The 14,118-nt window shown below is 37.7% G+C and overlaps 1 protein-coding gene across 4 annotated transcripts in view; it reads left to right on the top strand.

Moving 5' to 3' along the window:
• TTLL7 (tubulin tyrosine ligase like 7) overlaps positions 1-14,118 on the top strand; it is a 63,257-nt gene that overhangs the window by 11,013 nt on the left and 38,126 nt on the right. For all 4 annotated transcript variants that reach the window (XR_013775272.1, XM_079313745.1, XM_079313746.1 and 1 more), the window contains 4 exons: positions 9,460-9,635; positions 9,789-9,926; positions 10,822-10,943; positions 11,629-11,696. Coding sequence is in view for 3 of the 4 variants with exons in the window: in XM_079313745.1 (XP_079169871.1) it covers positions 9,611-9,635; positions 9,789-9,926; positions 10,822-10,943; positions 11,629-11,696 (353 nt within the window). In the remaining variant the exon portion in view is untranslated. The remainder of the gene's footprint in view (positions 1-9,459; positions 9,636-9,788; positions 9,927-10,821; positions 10,944-11,628; positions 11,697-14,118) is intronic.

The following is a 14,118-nucleotide window of genomic DNA, read 5'->3' on the forward strand; positions in this document are numbered from 1 at the left end:
AATTCATTTAAAGAAGCTTCTGAGGGCTCACATCCTTTTGAAACTGCTTGATGTTCTCCTGTTTTCATGTGCAAAAATGTTTTCAAATCAGTGATATCCCACTGAGCTCCAAGTACTAAGCTGTGGGGAGGAAAGCATGTTTTTGTGAAATGTTTTATAGCTGCTGGGGTTTCTGGTTCCTTTATCAGCTGTTTGCAAACTCTTACTAGCACTGAGTGTTGGCTGCAGTAGTCTCAGTGATATTGTAGGCCAAGTGTGAATATTTCTGACTGTCACTTGTTCTTTACAGAGTAGATGTCATTAAAATGTTAGAGGTCTACCAATACTCATACAAGCATGCAAGTACTGCCAGTGGAGCTGAGCAAATGATTTCATAGTTGAAAATGTCAGGATAATCTGATAAAGAATTTGGTGTTCATGTAGGTGCACCTTTCTTGTACTTTCATGGTCAAGAAGCCTTTGGATAAATGTTTCTTGTGATTGCAAGAAACTTCTTTTTTGGTGATTTATTCAAGACCTTATTATTGTCTTAACATTTGCACATTGGATGCTGAAACTACAGGCTAATGTCTGCCAATTTAAATTTCAGACTGTTGTGGGAGTGTCATCCTTGTTAAACTAGAAAACAATGTTATGTGGCAGCATGTGAATTAGGATGATGCAATCTTCAATCAGAGTTGTTGTGGGCCGTGTGTGAGGATTGCAGCCCATGTCTAGTGATGCTGGAATGAATCTATGAATTGTAAAATAAGAGATGAATTGAAGCAGACCAGCTTCAATTCCACAAGGCTGAGGTGTGGCTCTTGTGATACACAGAACTATGTAGAAATTGATTTAACCATATTTGTGTTCTTGTGTTCCTGAGCTTGAGGTTGTTTTCACACTAAGCCAATGCTGCCAGCTTGAAGCAAGGGAGGGAGAATTTGATGTGTGAGGGGGAATGGTCTAAAGATATCTTTTTCTCATTTTTTTTCTTCCCCAAGATCCTTAGCAAATCTCTCCCCAGGGTCTATTTATAATATAATGAATCACTGCAAACATATCAGCTTCATTAAGGGATTAGTGCTTATGCTAAGACAGCTCTGCTGATATATGTAACATGTTAAGTTGTCCTATCTTGTAGATCCCTAAGGCCTCTAGCACTTACTAGAGAAATAAATCTTTTGAGAAGCGAATGATAGAAAAAGAAAGGAGCAGTGGTTAGTGTGTGGTGTACACAATTTAAAGCACCCAGTGATGGCTGTTGGTGTGTGTTGACATGCTGTAATGAAGAGCATGGATTGCACACTGCAAAGTCAAAAGCAGAGCAGAGATGCTCCCACAGGTGCCACAACTCAAATGACTCTTCTAACTCTCTCTTGTTTACCTTTCTTCCTATCAAACTCACAATGTTAGTGTCACACCTCCATATTATTATAACACAGAATCATTATGGAACATTATCATATCTGTTTCATTTATTAGAGGTCATGGCTGTCTCACCACAGTATTGGCACTTTGTGTGTGTCAGTCCATCAGTGAGTGTGGCTTCCTACACTCGGTCCTCAACACAAAGCAAAAAAATGTCCTTGTGCTGTTTGGTTCAAGGGAATGCTTCATTTACAGGCCAGTTAGCCTGACCTCAGTACCCAGTAAGGAAATGGAACAGTTTATACTGAGTGCCATCACACAGCACTTACAGGATGGCCAGGGTATCAGATCCAGCCAGCATGGGTTTAGGAGAGGTAGGTTGTGTTTGACCAACCTGGTCTCCTTCAATGGCCAGGTGATCCACCTACTGGATGAGGGAAGGGCTGTGGATGTTGTGCACCTGGACTTTAGCAAGGCCTTTGTGTCTGTCTCTCACAGCATTCCCTGAAAAGCTGGTAGCCCATGGCTTGGACAGGAGCACTCTTTGCTGGGTTAAGAACTGGCTGGATGGCCGGGCCCGGGGAGTGGTGGTGAACAGTGCTGCATCCAGCGGTGGATCAGTCACCAGTGACATTCCTCAGGGGTCTGTGCTGGGGCCAGTCCTGTTCAATATTTTTACTGATGACATGGATGAGGATATTGAGTCTATCATTAGTAAATTTTCAGACAACACTAAGCTGGGAGCATGTGTCGATCTGTTGGAAGGTAGGAGGCTCTGCAGAGAGAGCTGGAATAGCTGGATGGATGGGCAGAGTCCAGTAGGATGAAGTTTAATAAATCCAACTGCTGTGTCCTACATTTTAGCCACAATAACCCCCTGCAACATTATAGGCTGGGGAACTGTTTGCCTGGGGAGGTGGTGGAGCCACCATCCCTGCATGTGTTTAAAAAAAGACTGGATGTGGCACTCGGTGCCATGGTCTAGTTGAGGTGTTGGGGCACGGGTTGGACTCAATGGTCTTGGAGGTCTCTTCCAACCCAACGATTCTGGGATTCTGTGAGGTGACAGGGGTCCAGCCCTCCTGTGGCCATGGGTATCCGGCCACTCAGCTGTCACTTGCAGAGCTGGGCTGGATGAGGATCTATTTGTGTGTGTTTTTCTAGGCTACAGCACACCAATACTGTTTTGAATGAAGGTGGAATGGCTGTATATAGCATAATATATTTATATAAAACCCTTTCAAATATATATATATATAATATTAAAAATTATTGTATGTAATGGCTTCCATTCAGCAGTGTTAAGTGGAACTTACTATGATCAGGGGATAGGAATACTTGATATTCCAGAGTTAGTGGAATGTCCTGCTGACAGATTTATGGTGTTATTGACACTTAGTGAAGTGGTGAACAGTAGTACAAAATCTCTGCATTGTCTCTGTTTTTTGCTGGCAGAGAGTAGAACATGAAAGCTGATATTTTTTAGCAGCAAGTGACAGAGATAAGTATTTTCTGAAATTTAGATTTTAGTGTATAAAAGCATTGTTACACTTGTTTGTTTGAGATATTTCATCAATATTTCCCATTGCCATTTTCAGTGCTAATTAATGCTTATTTAAAGTTCACAGCATTTTATTTTTTGAATTATTGATTTGTAAGTCATGCAAATTCTTTTCTCTTGCTTTGTCAATTAATATATTTTCTGTGTTTTACTGAACAAGTAAAAGATTCAAGCATTGACCTTTTACTGTAGTTTTCTAATTTGGTCTTGCTTTCTTTGATGGCCCTCGTTCAATATTTAAAACATAACTATGAAACTTTATAGTACTCAATTTGCTAACAGTCTGAAATATGTTATCACATTAGAAAGGGCTTTTGAAGGGTGAGAACGAGCTAACAGATAGTCACATAGTGTGCTCTGCTATGAAAGACACTTTGGAGGTCATTTTTTAAACAGAAAATCAATCTTCAAATTTGAAAGATTTGACATTGATTTAAATTTGGCCAGTGACTTGAAGTTTCATTTTGGAAAATGGATGGATACAAAAGGAAGCAATATTATTTCAAGACATCACTGAAAATAAAAAAAAAAATTGCTTCTATGCTCAATTGTGATCGCTGTATTTTGTAAGTAGGAAGTGATTAATGCCTGTGAAACTGTGATGTGAAACTTCCACCATTTTAATAGCTTCTAATCTATTTCCTGTTTTCTGAATCAGGCACTCTGTAGTTCTCATTTCATAGAGGGTTTGTGGTACTAAACAATAAAAATTTTCAATCTAAAGCTGTGAAGTGCAAGGTCAGGAGAAGACCAAAGTAAAATCTGCCCTGAGCTAACACTGCAAAGCTCCTGGGGCTCTGTGCCACGCTGAGCCTTGGAGCTGGCACTGCAGGGTCATCTCCTGCCATTTAGGATAACATGCTATAGCTTGGCTTGCTTGGCTGGTTTGGTGGCTTAGGGAAGTGTTGGAAGCTGTGGAAATGCTGCCCATTCAGATAAATTAGTTCAGAGAATTGTATTATGGAATGGCATGGTTTGAAAACAGTTGTGTAAATCATGCTGTTTGTATTCCTTTGTAGCTTGTATCTATCCGTTTAGCAAATAAAATAACTGGGAACTCTGGACATTCTGTTTATCTGAAAGAACTGCTGTATAAATGTCTCATCTCTTTGATGGTGGGAATGAAGGATGTTTAAATTAATGGACTTCATTTGACTTCAGAATATTTTGAAACAAGCCCTAATTACATGCAATTTTAAGGCAGCTGACAGATAGCCTTTTAAAAACAATCACTGACATATCAAGCCTCAAAATGAAGATTACTTTTTGCATATAGAGTTTCTCTGTAAGAGTGAGAACTTACCACCAAGTTGTTCTTTGGACATGTAACAATAAAACTGGTTGCTATGCTTGTTTGTAGCAGGAACATTTCAACATACATTTTATAAGGCCATATATTAAAAAATCATGAAGGGGTGGGAGGCTTTTAGTTCTGCAGTTTCATTACTGAAAATTGTTACTATCTTGTTGAGCATGGTATTAAAAGGAATTTTTCTCTATTATAATTTTTGTTGATTTCTTAATCTCATTTTGAATCTGCATTTTATATCTTAATTCCAGAACAACAGTAGATTATAGGTTTTCATAACTGTAATAAATAGCATACCCCTCGCTACAGTGTGTCTAGACTTCCACACTCTAGGATCTAAGGGTAATTGACTTAAATGATAGATTGAAAAAAACCCAGAACTCAGATGTTTGCTGAGTCAGTGCTCTGATGATTATGTTCACATCTTTCTTTTTCCTGTTTCTGTGAAGTTTTTGTTAATTTAATTTCGCAGCCAAGTGAAGAGTGGGGATTGCAGTACTCTGATGTTGTCCTTCCATCCCCGTGTTCACCTGCCCAGTTCTGTAACTGTACCTCCAGTGTGTCTCCATTCCACTGCAAAAGCTCCTTATGTCAGGAGCTTTGTGGGTTTCATTCCAGCTCCTCTGCATTTCCAAAGCTTGTGACAGCACTGAGTAAATTGCACTAATGGGCTCACAGGAAAGCAGTCTGCTAGTTTGAAAATCTGTTCTAAAATGTTCCACTGCTGATGAGTGAGTACTTATCTCTATCCAAGGATTTCAGGAAATTACCCTGGCAATCCATTTTTGCACCTTGGTATGTAGGATGTTAGCTGTCTTGAGAGGTCTTGTCATATGTGCCCTGGTTTAAGATCTGAAGTCTTGTTTCCTGTACATGTGTGTAATGTTAAGCACATGTACAATATGTAACCCATGGAGCTTTTCAAACTGGGCAGCAGTGTCACAATTGCTGAGAAGGAAGGAAGTTCTCATTACAAACAGTACACTGAGTGATGGGTGGAACATGGAGTATTTTGTAGCAGGTGATTCTACATTTTGAACAATTAAGTATATCAAATTAAATAATTTCAAAAATACCTGCATATAATCTAGGACAGAAGAATATTTTTCAGGGCAATTTGCTAACTTACTATGATGCACTTAATTTGTGTAACAACATAAAATATTATGAATTTTTGAATATATAGAATATATTACAGCTTGTCAAAGAATCATTCTATTGACTATGAAACCACTTCTTTCCACTGTCTCCTGCTCTTTACCTAGGCACTCTCATATCTTGCTCAGACTGTTCCTTTACATGGACTAGAGCATCTGCTATGTTCTCTGTTCTTGTGCAACACTTCCCTCTCCAGCAAGAGCATCCTGCCTCTTCTGTCCCTGGAGGAAAAAAGATCCTTCTTTTTTTTTTTTTGCCTTTCTGGGACAGGATGGTGTGCAATGTATCTCTCCTGCTGTCACTCTCACACCTTTTCCAGGCAGCTGTAAAGATTACATCTCAGTTTTTTTCCTCTGTAGAACACTTCTAGTCAAAGTGCTTGTTTATATAAGAATGTGCTAACCTGAAGAAGATGCATTTATTTCTTCTTCACAAATATTTCTCCATTTATATGTTAACCATTTTTGTTCATCTACCCTTGAATCTGTATGGTTGAGCAACAAATCTTCACCAGTTGATGCGTATCAGGATTTCAGGAGGGAAATGGTACATGCAGCAGGAACTGCAATCCCTTTCTCCCTGAGTGTGAACTCAGAGATTTCTGACAGCTGACTTGCTCCAAAAGTCCCAGTTTGAAAATAGAATGCTTTCTTCTATGTTATTAAAAGCAGTCTCTTAGAAACAAGTCTCTCAGGTAGATTACGAGTGAGATATGCCTCTGCTTTATTGTAGCTGAACGTGGGTTATAGGTTATGCTTATTTTATAAGTAAAAACTTGTCACAGGTGTGAGAACTAACTCAGAATCAGATGTAATCATAACCTGACAATGCTGCTGCTGTTACTGTGCATGATCTGGTGAGTCCTGCCATCAGCTTTGGCCTGTGACTGGCAGAGGCTGCCTGCAGAGCAGTCTGTGCTGCAAAGTCTTCTCCTTCAGCTGTGCTCTGACCTGAGAGTAGGGTTTGGGAATAATAAAAAATCAGATGTGAGCTAGAAGAAGGTGCCTGGGGAGGACTTGGGTCGGAGAATGAAGCAATTTTGGGATGATTTCTGCTGTATAGAATTAAAAAAGATGTGTAGGAGCTTGTGGCTGCCAGGCCTGTGCACTGCCACGTTGCCCGTCAGTGCTGTCCCAGTGCTCTCCTCCTTTCTCCCCCTCCCCTTCGTGTATTGCTCTGGGAGATGTATTCCTGTCTCTGCCAAGTGATCCATTCCTTTGGTTAGAGAGTTGGTCATCTAAAGGCAGTTAGAGAAGCAGTTGCAGTTTACCTGGGAAGATTGCAGCTTCCTCAGCAGAGTGCTGTTGGGTTTTCTTGCTGCAGAATTGTAAGGTCTCATGCTACTGCACTGGGGATGCACAAAGCAGGAGGGTCTAAACAGGGGGAAGTCTGCTTCACAGCAGCAGCTCACTGCTCTGGGTAAGGTACTCCTCCAGATGAGATGTAGTGTCTCTCATGTGTCACTTGACATGGTGGGAAGTGAAGTGAGACTGTCCCATTTCACTGGACCACATTTGCCCTTTGGAAAGGATCAAAGGGAAAGACTGCATCCTATGTAAAATATTTTGGAAAACTAATGGTTGAGAACTGCTAGTGCTTTGGTATTCAGTGACATGGTTGGTTGAACATGGACTAGTAAAGAGAAGTCAAACAGTTGTAAAACAATTTCGAATTATTATGTACAAGCTTAGGTCAGAATACAAATACTTAATGGTCTGAAATGGTGCTTTTGAAAAGTTAAAATCCTAAAGTAAGTTTGAGTACAGAATACAGTCCCATTACTTTGTTTTCAATATGGCTGAACTACTAATTGTCCTTAGAATACTCTAAAGGTGGCCATAAATCTTTGCCATCAACTCATGTGTGTGCACTTAAAAATTGACTGGTCACAGACCTTGAGTGTTGGTACATGCTATTTAGACCCTGAAGAGTATTCTTTTGAGAAGAAAAGAATAGTGTCTATCAAAAGAAAGGGAGTAATTCAGCAGCATGGTGCAGTTTAGAATTTTATGGTCCACCTTCAGAATACAGTGTGTTATAGTAACTTTGGGCAGATAATTTTCTGTGATTGTAAGATGAATGAAAGTTCTGTGAGCTGCTCACTTTTTATTAGCATATCATAGCTTGTAAATCACTCTGTGCTAGTAAAGGGCTGGCGTTTCTCACAGGGCAGTGTTAGTCCTCTAAGCATTCATCCAAATATATTAAAAGTTTTTACTCAGTACAGCAAAGAAACAACTTCCAGGCATTTTTGTACATTCATAGAAGTCCTTAATTGGCTAACAGACGTTCTTCAGTATTATTCCCAGGAACTAAGCATGTCTTGTACTCTGGTGGTATTCTTAGCCTGAGAAAGCGATAACGCGCAGTAGCCAGTGAGTCACTGTGCCCAGCACTGCTTTTCCTTCTCAGCCGTTTTAAGGAGGACAAATGCTGTGCTTTCCCATCTCTGTGTCTAATTTTAGTATGCCAGTGGGCCCAAGGACTTTCAGGCCACCTTCTCAGATAATGTCATCCTAAACATTTAAACTTCAAAATGGCTGGGTTACTGCTTGTGCTGTCTGACATTGTATCTGGGTATAAAACATCTCCAGGTCTTTGAAGATAAATACACAAGAGCACTAAGTGGGCATGAGGGAGATTTGTCTTGTTACAAAGCAGAATTTGACTCCTGGTACATTTGTGACAGTCATAAAAGAAGCATAATCTGTTCTTTTTATCCTTTTGCATTACTGGGCTGTTAAGGGTAAATGTCTGTCTTGAAAGGAAGTTAGATCTTGCAGCACAAAATATCTATTTTTTAAACATATTTTCTTAAAATGTGGGGGACTTGTCCAGAGTATACTTACATCTCTTCTCCTCTGGTGTGTGTACATACACAGAAAAAGAAAAAATGTGGATTTTAAAGTAATGTTTTAATAATTTTGTTAATGCATGTCTTGTCCAGTCTTATGACCACATATGTTTTGCATTGTAAGTCATGGCTGAATTTGACTTTGCTGTAATTTTCTGCTATTTATAGTAGAAGAAATCCCTTGTGCTCTCTGTAGAGCTATTTTAAATAAGTCTTGCAATTACCAAAAGCAGGAATATAAACTGACCTAAAGTGTGAGGAACTTTGGCTACACATATAACTACAGAAAAGAAATGAAAGCTTTTCAAGATCAGTAACATTATATATGTTTTGAAAACTTCTTGATTTGTTTGTGGCAGCTGGCCAAGGACAGCATTTATTTCCTTGCAGACTTTGGTATAATAGTGCTGCATGCCCAAAGTCATGTAGCAGTGTGTTTAGAAGTGATATATTCCCAAGTTTTTTTCCTTAATATTTTTACCCGTTGTTCTTACGTGCTTAAGCTGGACCTAAAAAACTTTTTAATATGTGGGATTTTTCATGTAGTGCTGTGTTCATGAGGGGAAAAAAAAAAAAGGGAATTTTGTGTGACCATAGATGTAAAAAATATCATTTTATGTAAATGAATGCTCACTTTAAAAGCTGAAAATTTATATGTTTGCTAATGCAAAATGTCTTCAAATTACATCTGTTGTGTCATGAAGTGGTCATGAATTGGAACCATGTTGCTACATGGTTATTGAACAAATGCTTTAAAAAACACTGAAGAGTGAAAAAGAGGAAACAGGTTTTTAGTGTGATTTCAATAATTTCCCATTTGCTATTGAAAACCTATCACACAGTATGTCTGATTTTAATTTTCTACTGAAAATGTGGTTTAAAATGACTCTTTATTCATTGAGCTTTGTGGAGATAGAAAATTGCAGTACTGATTAAGTTCAGTGTTACCTATTTTCATCTCTAAAATGTCCCTTACCCTAATTAAAATCAGAAAAAGAGGTAATATAATTTCATTTTGAAAATTAACACTGCAAAATTATTTTTCCAGAAAGAAAATAGTTGAACTGCAATGAACAAGGTTTTGTGTTTACAATAGCTTGATCAATCTTCTAAAATAAGCAATTCTTTGTACATGCAATTAAAAGTGTTATTTAGTTATTTAGTTTTCTGCTATTTACTTTTTTTCAGGATGTCTATGACAGTCTCTCTTATGTTTTTTTAACACAGGTATCTATCCATTCCAGAGCTATTATTTTCTACAACCAGAGACTGAAATGGCATGACTGGAGCTTTAAGTAATTTGGCTTTGACAGTTTCACTATTTACTGAGAACTTGGAACAGAATTTGAACTCTATTTCTGCACTATCCTAGATTATAATGCCATCCTTTCCTAATGAGGGAGGTATGCTAGTCTTGGATTTTTAATATGCCCTATGAATTATTCAGTATGCTTGTACCCATAAATTGTGATGGAGTACTGTTTGTACCTTTAGTTAATTTGTATATGTTATTTGAGATAGAAAAATGTTGATTGTTACAACGTTGTTTTTCAAAGATAACCATGGAACTGCTCCTCTGACTTTGAGTTCGGAACTACCCTATCAGGGCACAATTCAAAGAAAAGTCAGAAAGAAGAAGAAGAAGAAGAATGGAGTCATCACTGCCAATATTGCTGGCACAAAATATGAAATTGGTAGGAAGCTGCATATTTTGTTTTCATCCTAATAGCCTTTGATTTGAGACAGTTACTGATTAAGGGAGTGAATTAATGGACTTTGCATCAAGCTGATAGTGAGACATTTCTGAAGGAGTTTCTTTTGTAAGAAACCTGGGCTTTTCTTGTAACATTTGATTCGTAGCTTTTGATACTGTGCATCTATTAATCCCCATTTGTTACTCATATTGATTCCCACTTGTTCCCTTGAAATGTAAAAACTTAGGTAATCAAGAAGGCTGTGGAAGAACCTTCTAAATACGTGTTATGTATGGATTTGGAAGTTTACTTAAAGCCTTGAAAGTTGAGCAGTGCAAATTCAATGTTAAATACTCAAATACAGAGACTTCTCAATGTTAATGCTTTGTATTTTAATGTTTGGTACTAAAATCTTTCTTCCTAGAATCTGTTATACATGGCACATAATCAATATTTTTTTAATTATTAAAATAATGCATGCATTTGCTTTTGTAACACTGTACCTTGTCTAAGGAGGCATTTTTGTCCCTATCTACATGACACTTACAGTCATCACTGTTTTAAAATTACCTTGTGGCATAACCAAGTTTAAATCTAACTGCTGTACAAGAGGATTTTTGCTGGATGAGTGGGGAATACCTTGAAGCTGTTTGCAGTTCCCATCAGTGGTTGTGCTGATTCCTGCCTCACTATAACGTGCTGTCATTTTGTAGTGGCAGGTTTGCAACTGGCTGATGGAAATATTGCAAGATAAATAGCTTGCCATGCTAACATTGTTCTCAGACAAAGGTTTCTATCTTGGCAGTGTTTAAAATCTTAATTGATTTTTTAAATGTTGAAAAGGAATCTGTTTTAGGGACTCAGAGTGGTCCCTAAGTGTGTGATTTCTCCATAGTGCGAGTAGTGATACAAGAAATGGGCTTTGTGAAGACGCGTGACGAGGATGAGACAGCAAATCTGATCTGGAGCGACTGCGCTGTGCAGCAAGAGAAGATCGCCGAGCTGCGCAACTATCAGGTACAGGGCAGCCCAGAGCTTTGGTGTTCAATAAACTGCTTCACTCTGAAATGTTCAGGAACTGTCAGGAACTGCTCATTCCATTTGTGTGAGGGGAAAAACAACCCACACAAACCACAGCCAATCAGGCAGCATTAAGGGTGTACCACTGCCTAGCCTAAAATCCTATTGTCTTTTCCAGAATGATTTGTTCTTACCACTTGGAATCTAGTGTGTAAATATTTGGGCTGTTGTTTCATGCTTTTTTTCTGCCAGTTGGATGTTGTAAATGATAGGTTTAAAGAAGATACAAAATATCATTTATAAGTGTCTTATAAGCTTTGAAGCAGTAAGTTAACAGCCAGAGCTCTCTCCTCAGTCCTGTGAATAAATATTTTGGTTTTTTGCCATTACCTTGTGTTTGCATTCTTTGTTTCTATATAGGTGTGTGAACAAAAGTATGATAGTCTCATGTATGAAATTAAATCAATGGTGCTTATACTGATGGAAGAGAATACAACTTGCAGTATCTTTAGCATTGCTAAGAACACGTAGTATGGTGTAAGGTACTATCTTAAATAATTTAGATGTAACACTACTTTTGTTTGCCTGAGCATGCAGTTGAATATTTTAAATGATTGTAATTAGGTATGCCAGAAAAACAAAAAAATTTCAATTAATTTTTCTTTTTTTTCTATTTCCTCAGAGAATCAACCATTTTCCAGGAATGGGAGAGATATGCAGGAAAGATTTTCTGGCAAGAAACATGACTAAGTAATATTTCTTTTAATATTAGGAGTTTTTCCAGCTGCAGTATTTAATGCAATAATATACAGAACTATTGGTTTTGAGGCTTGTTTTTTTTAACTAAGAAACTAAGAGAGGACCAAGAATAATTTTCAATGTACTTTAATAACTTTTTGGTCCTGGACTGGGCTACTTTATTACTCCAATTGACTTCAGTGGAATATTGTATGGGTTCACTTCTCTGTCTAAACATTGCAGAATGTAGATGAGTCTTGAATTACTATAAAATAAACCTGACACATACTACACTCATGTATGTATTCCATAAGTAGTAGAACAGAAAAAGAAAAACCTGTATGTGGCTGGATACTGCATCTGGATTATTCTGTGCAATGTGCTTTAGGACAACTCTACTTCATCTGGGAGCTGGACCAGAGGACCCTGAGGTCCCTTCCAACCTGACCAATTCCATGATAGAACTTGTTTAAAATAATTAATGGCTATGTTTTTGTGTGTATCAAATTTAAAATATGTGAAGGGTCTTACTGTTTATATAAGAAATTAGTTAGTGAGGCTCATTTGTCTAATTACAAATTCTCCTCACTCTAGTGGAATAACTGGGTTCTGAGGAATTATCCTAGCTGAGAATCTGAGTAAGACTTATAAGAAAACATTACTAAATAATTATCTGATAGTCTGGTGGTAAGGAAAGATTTGAGGGCAAATATATGTCAATATTTTTTTAATCTAAATTAGTTTGTAGAGCAATTATTAATAGACTTAATCTTTTGGCCCTCAACCTGACTTACACAACTTAACTGCTAACAGAACTGAATTTGTTTTCATGCAAATGTAATTAATGTGATGTCTCCTCTTGCTCTCTCTTTCAATTTAATTTTCCTTTTTTGTTTTGTAGCTAGAACACATAACATGTAGAATGTGTGAACTATTATAATGCAAATATTGTGTGCATTGTTGTGGTGTCTCCATGTCCTGTGTGTGGACCAGAGCTCTTCTGTGTCCATGGTACTGCACAAGCACTTTTCACTGCCCCTCTCAGACTGAAAGTAAAACACAGAGATGGCACATGGAGGCAGCTGTTTGGAGAGGCCTTGGAAACAGTCAGTCAGCTTGGTACACAGTGGTATCCCTGTGTATTACTGCAGTTCTGTGATCTTTTTAAAAAAATATGGAAAATGGACAAAAGACTCTTATTATCATGCAAACATTCTTTCAAATACAGTCTGATGATACCTCTCTCAACCTACTGAATTCTGAGTTCAAAACAGCCTGAAGTTACTCAATGCTGAGATTGCTTATATAGTTAAAATGGGAATAATTTCTCTTACACTACAACTCTGGGTTGAACGTCTATATTGTGACTTCACTTAGTATCAGTAGACATACCAGGGCTTAGCTGTTCTTTTTGTATCAATACTGACCTCACAACTCAATGCTTAGTATTCATACTTTATAAAAATCGATATGCCTCGATATGCCTGTTAACATCATAAGTCAGTTGAGATCCATGGTTGAACAGGCTCTTATCTGTAGAATGCTGAATTTTGTTTCCTACAGCTCTTGTTCTATTTTAAAATTTGAATGTACAGAAATACTCATTCTCTTGTTTTGTTTACTACTGCATGCTATCTTTTCTATTCCCATTACTGATTCTACTGATTACTATTATTGAGAGATAATGAAAATATATTAAGAATTGGTAGAGAGTAGACTTGGTAGAGAGTACACTTTTTTCTTCCATGTTTGTTGTTGTATTGATTTCACCCTTCCATTTTATGCAAATTGTTGGGAATGAAGTGAAAGAACAAATCAACCTTACTTTAAGAGGAAAATATTTCAGGAATTCTTTTTGCAGGCATTCTTTATCACAGGACAATGTGGTTTTCACATGCAGAAAGGTGGAAGGGAGCAGCATTATAAGTAACGTGTAGTATGAAAGAAGACAACTCAGCAAAGAAAGTGTAGGAACACAGAATAAATAATGAAACAGATGGAAAGAGGGATGTAATTGGGAAAAAAAGGCTGGCATGAACATAATTTTCAAGGGTAATAATCAGAACACAGAAAAGAAAAAAACTAACAATAGAAGTGCCTAAGAGACCATTGTGAGGGTCTCTTAGATGAGAGCTCCTCTTGTGAAGGATAAGTGTGGCTACAAAATGAATTCAGGAAATGGAGGAGAAGGTGGACAGGTTGAGTGGGAAGGGGCACAGATCCATCTATGTTATACTGTTTTTTCCACACCTTTGTTGATTGTATTTAAAAGGTTCACGAATTGATCATGGGCCAAGAATTATTCTCATCCATACATACCCACTAACTTTTTATAGATGAAAAGTCAGAGGATTTTAGGCAGTGGAATCTGCATTATTAGACTGAAGGTTGTTCCTTTAGTAAGCTACGTTTTCTTCAACACCGTTGATTCTTT

This window comes from Erithacus rubecula (genome assembly GCF_903797595.1).
Source record: "Erithacus rubecula genome assembly, chromosome: 10".
Classification (NCBI taxonomy): Eukaryota; Metazoa; Chordata; class Aves; order Passeriformes; family Muscicapidae; genus Erithacus; species Erithacus rubecula.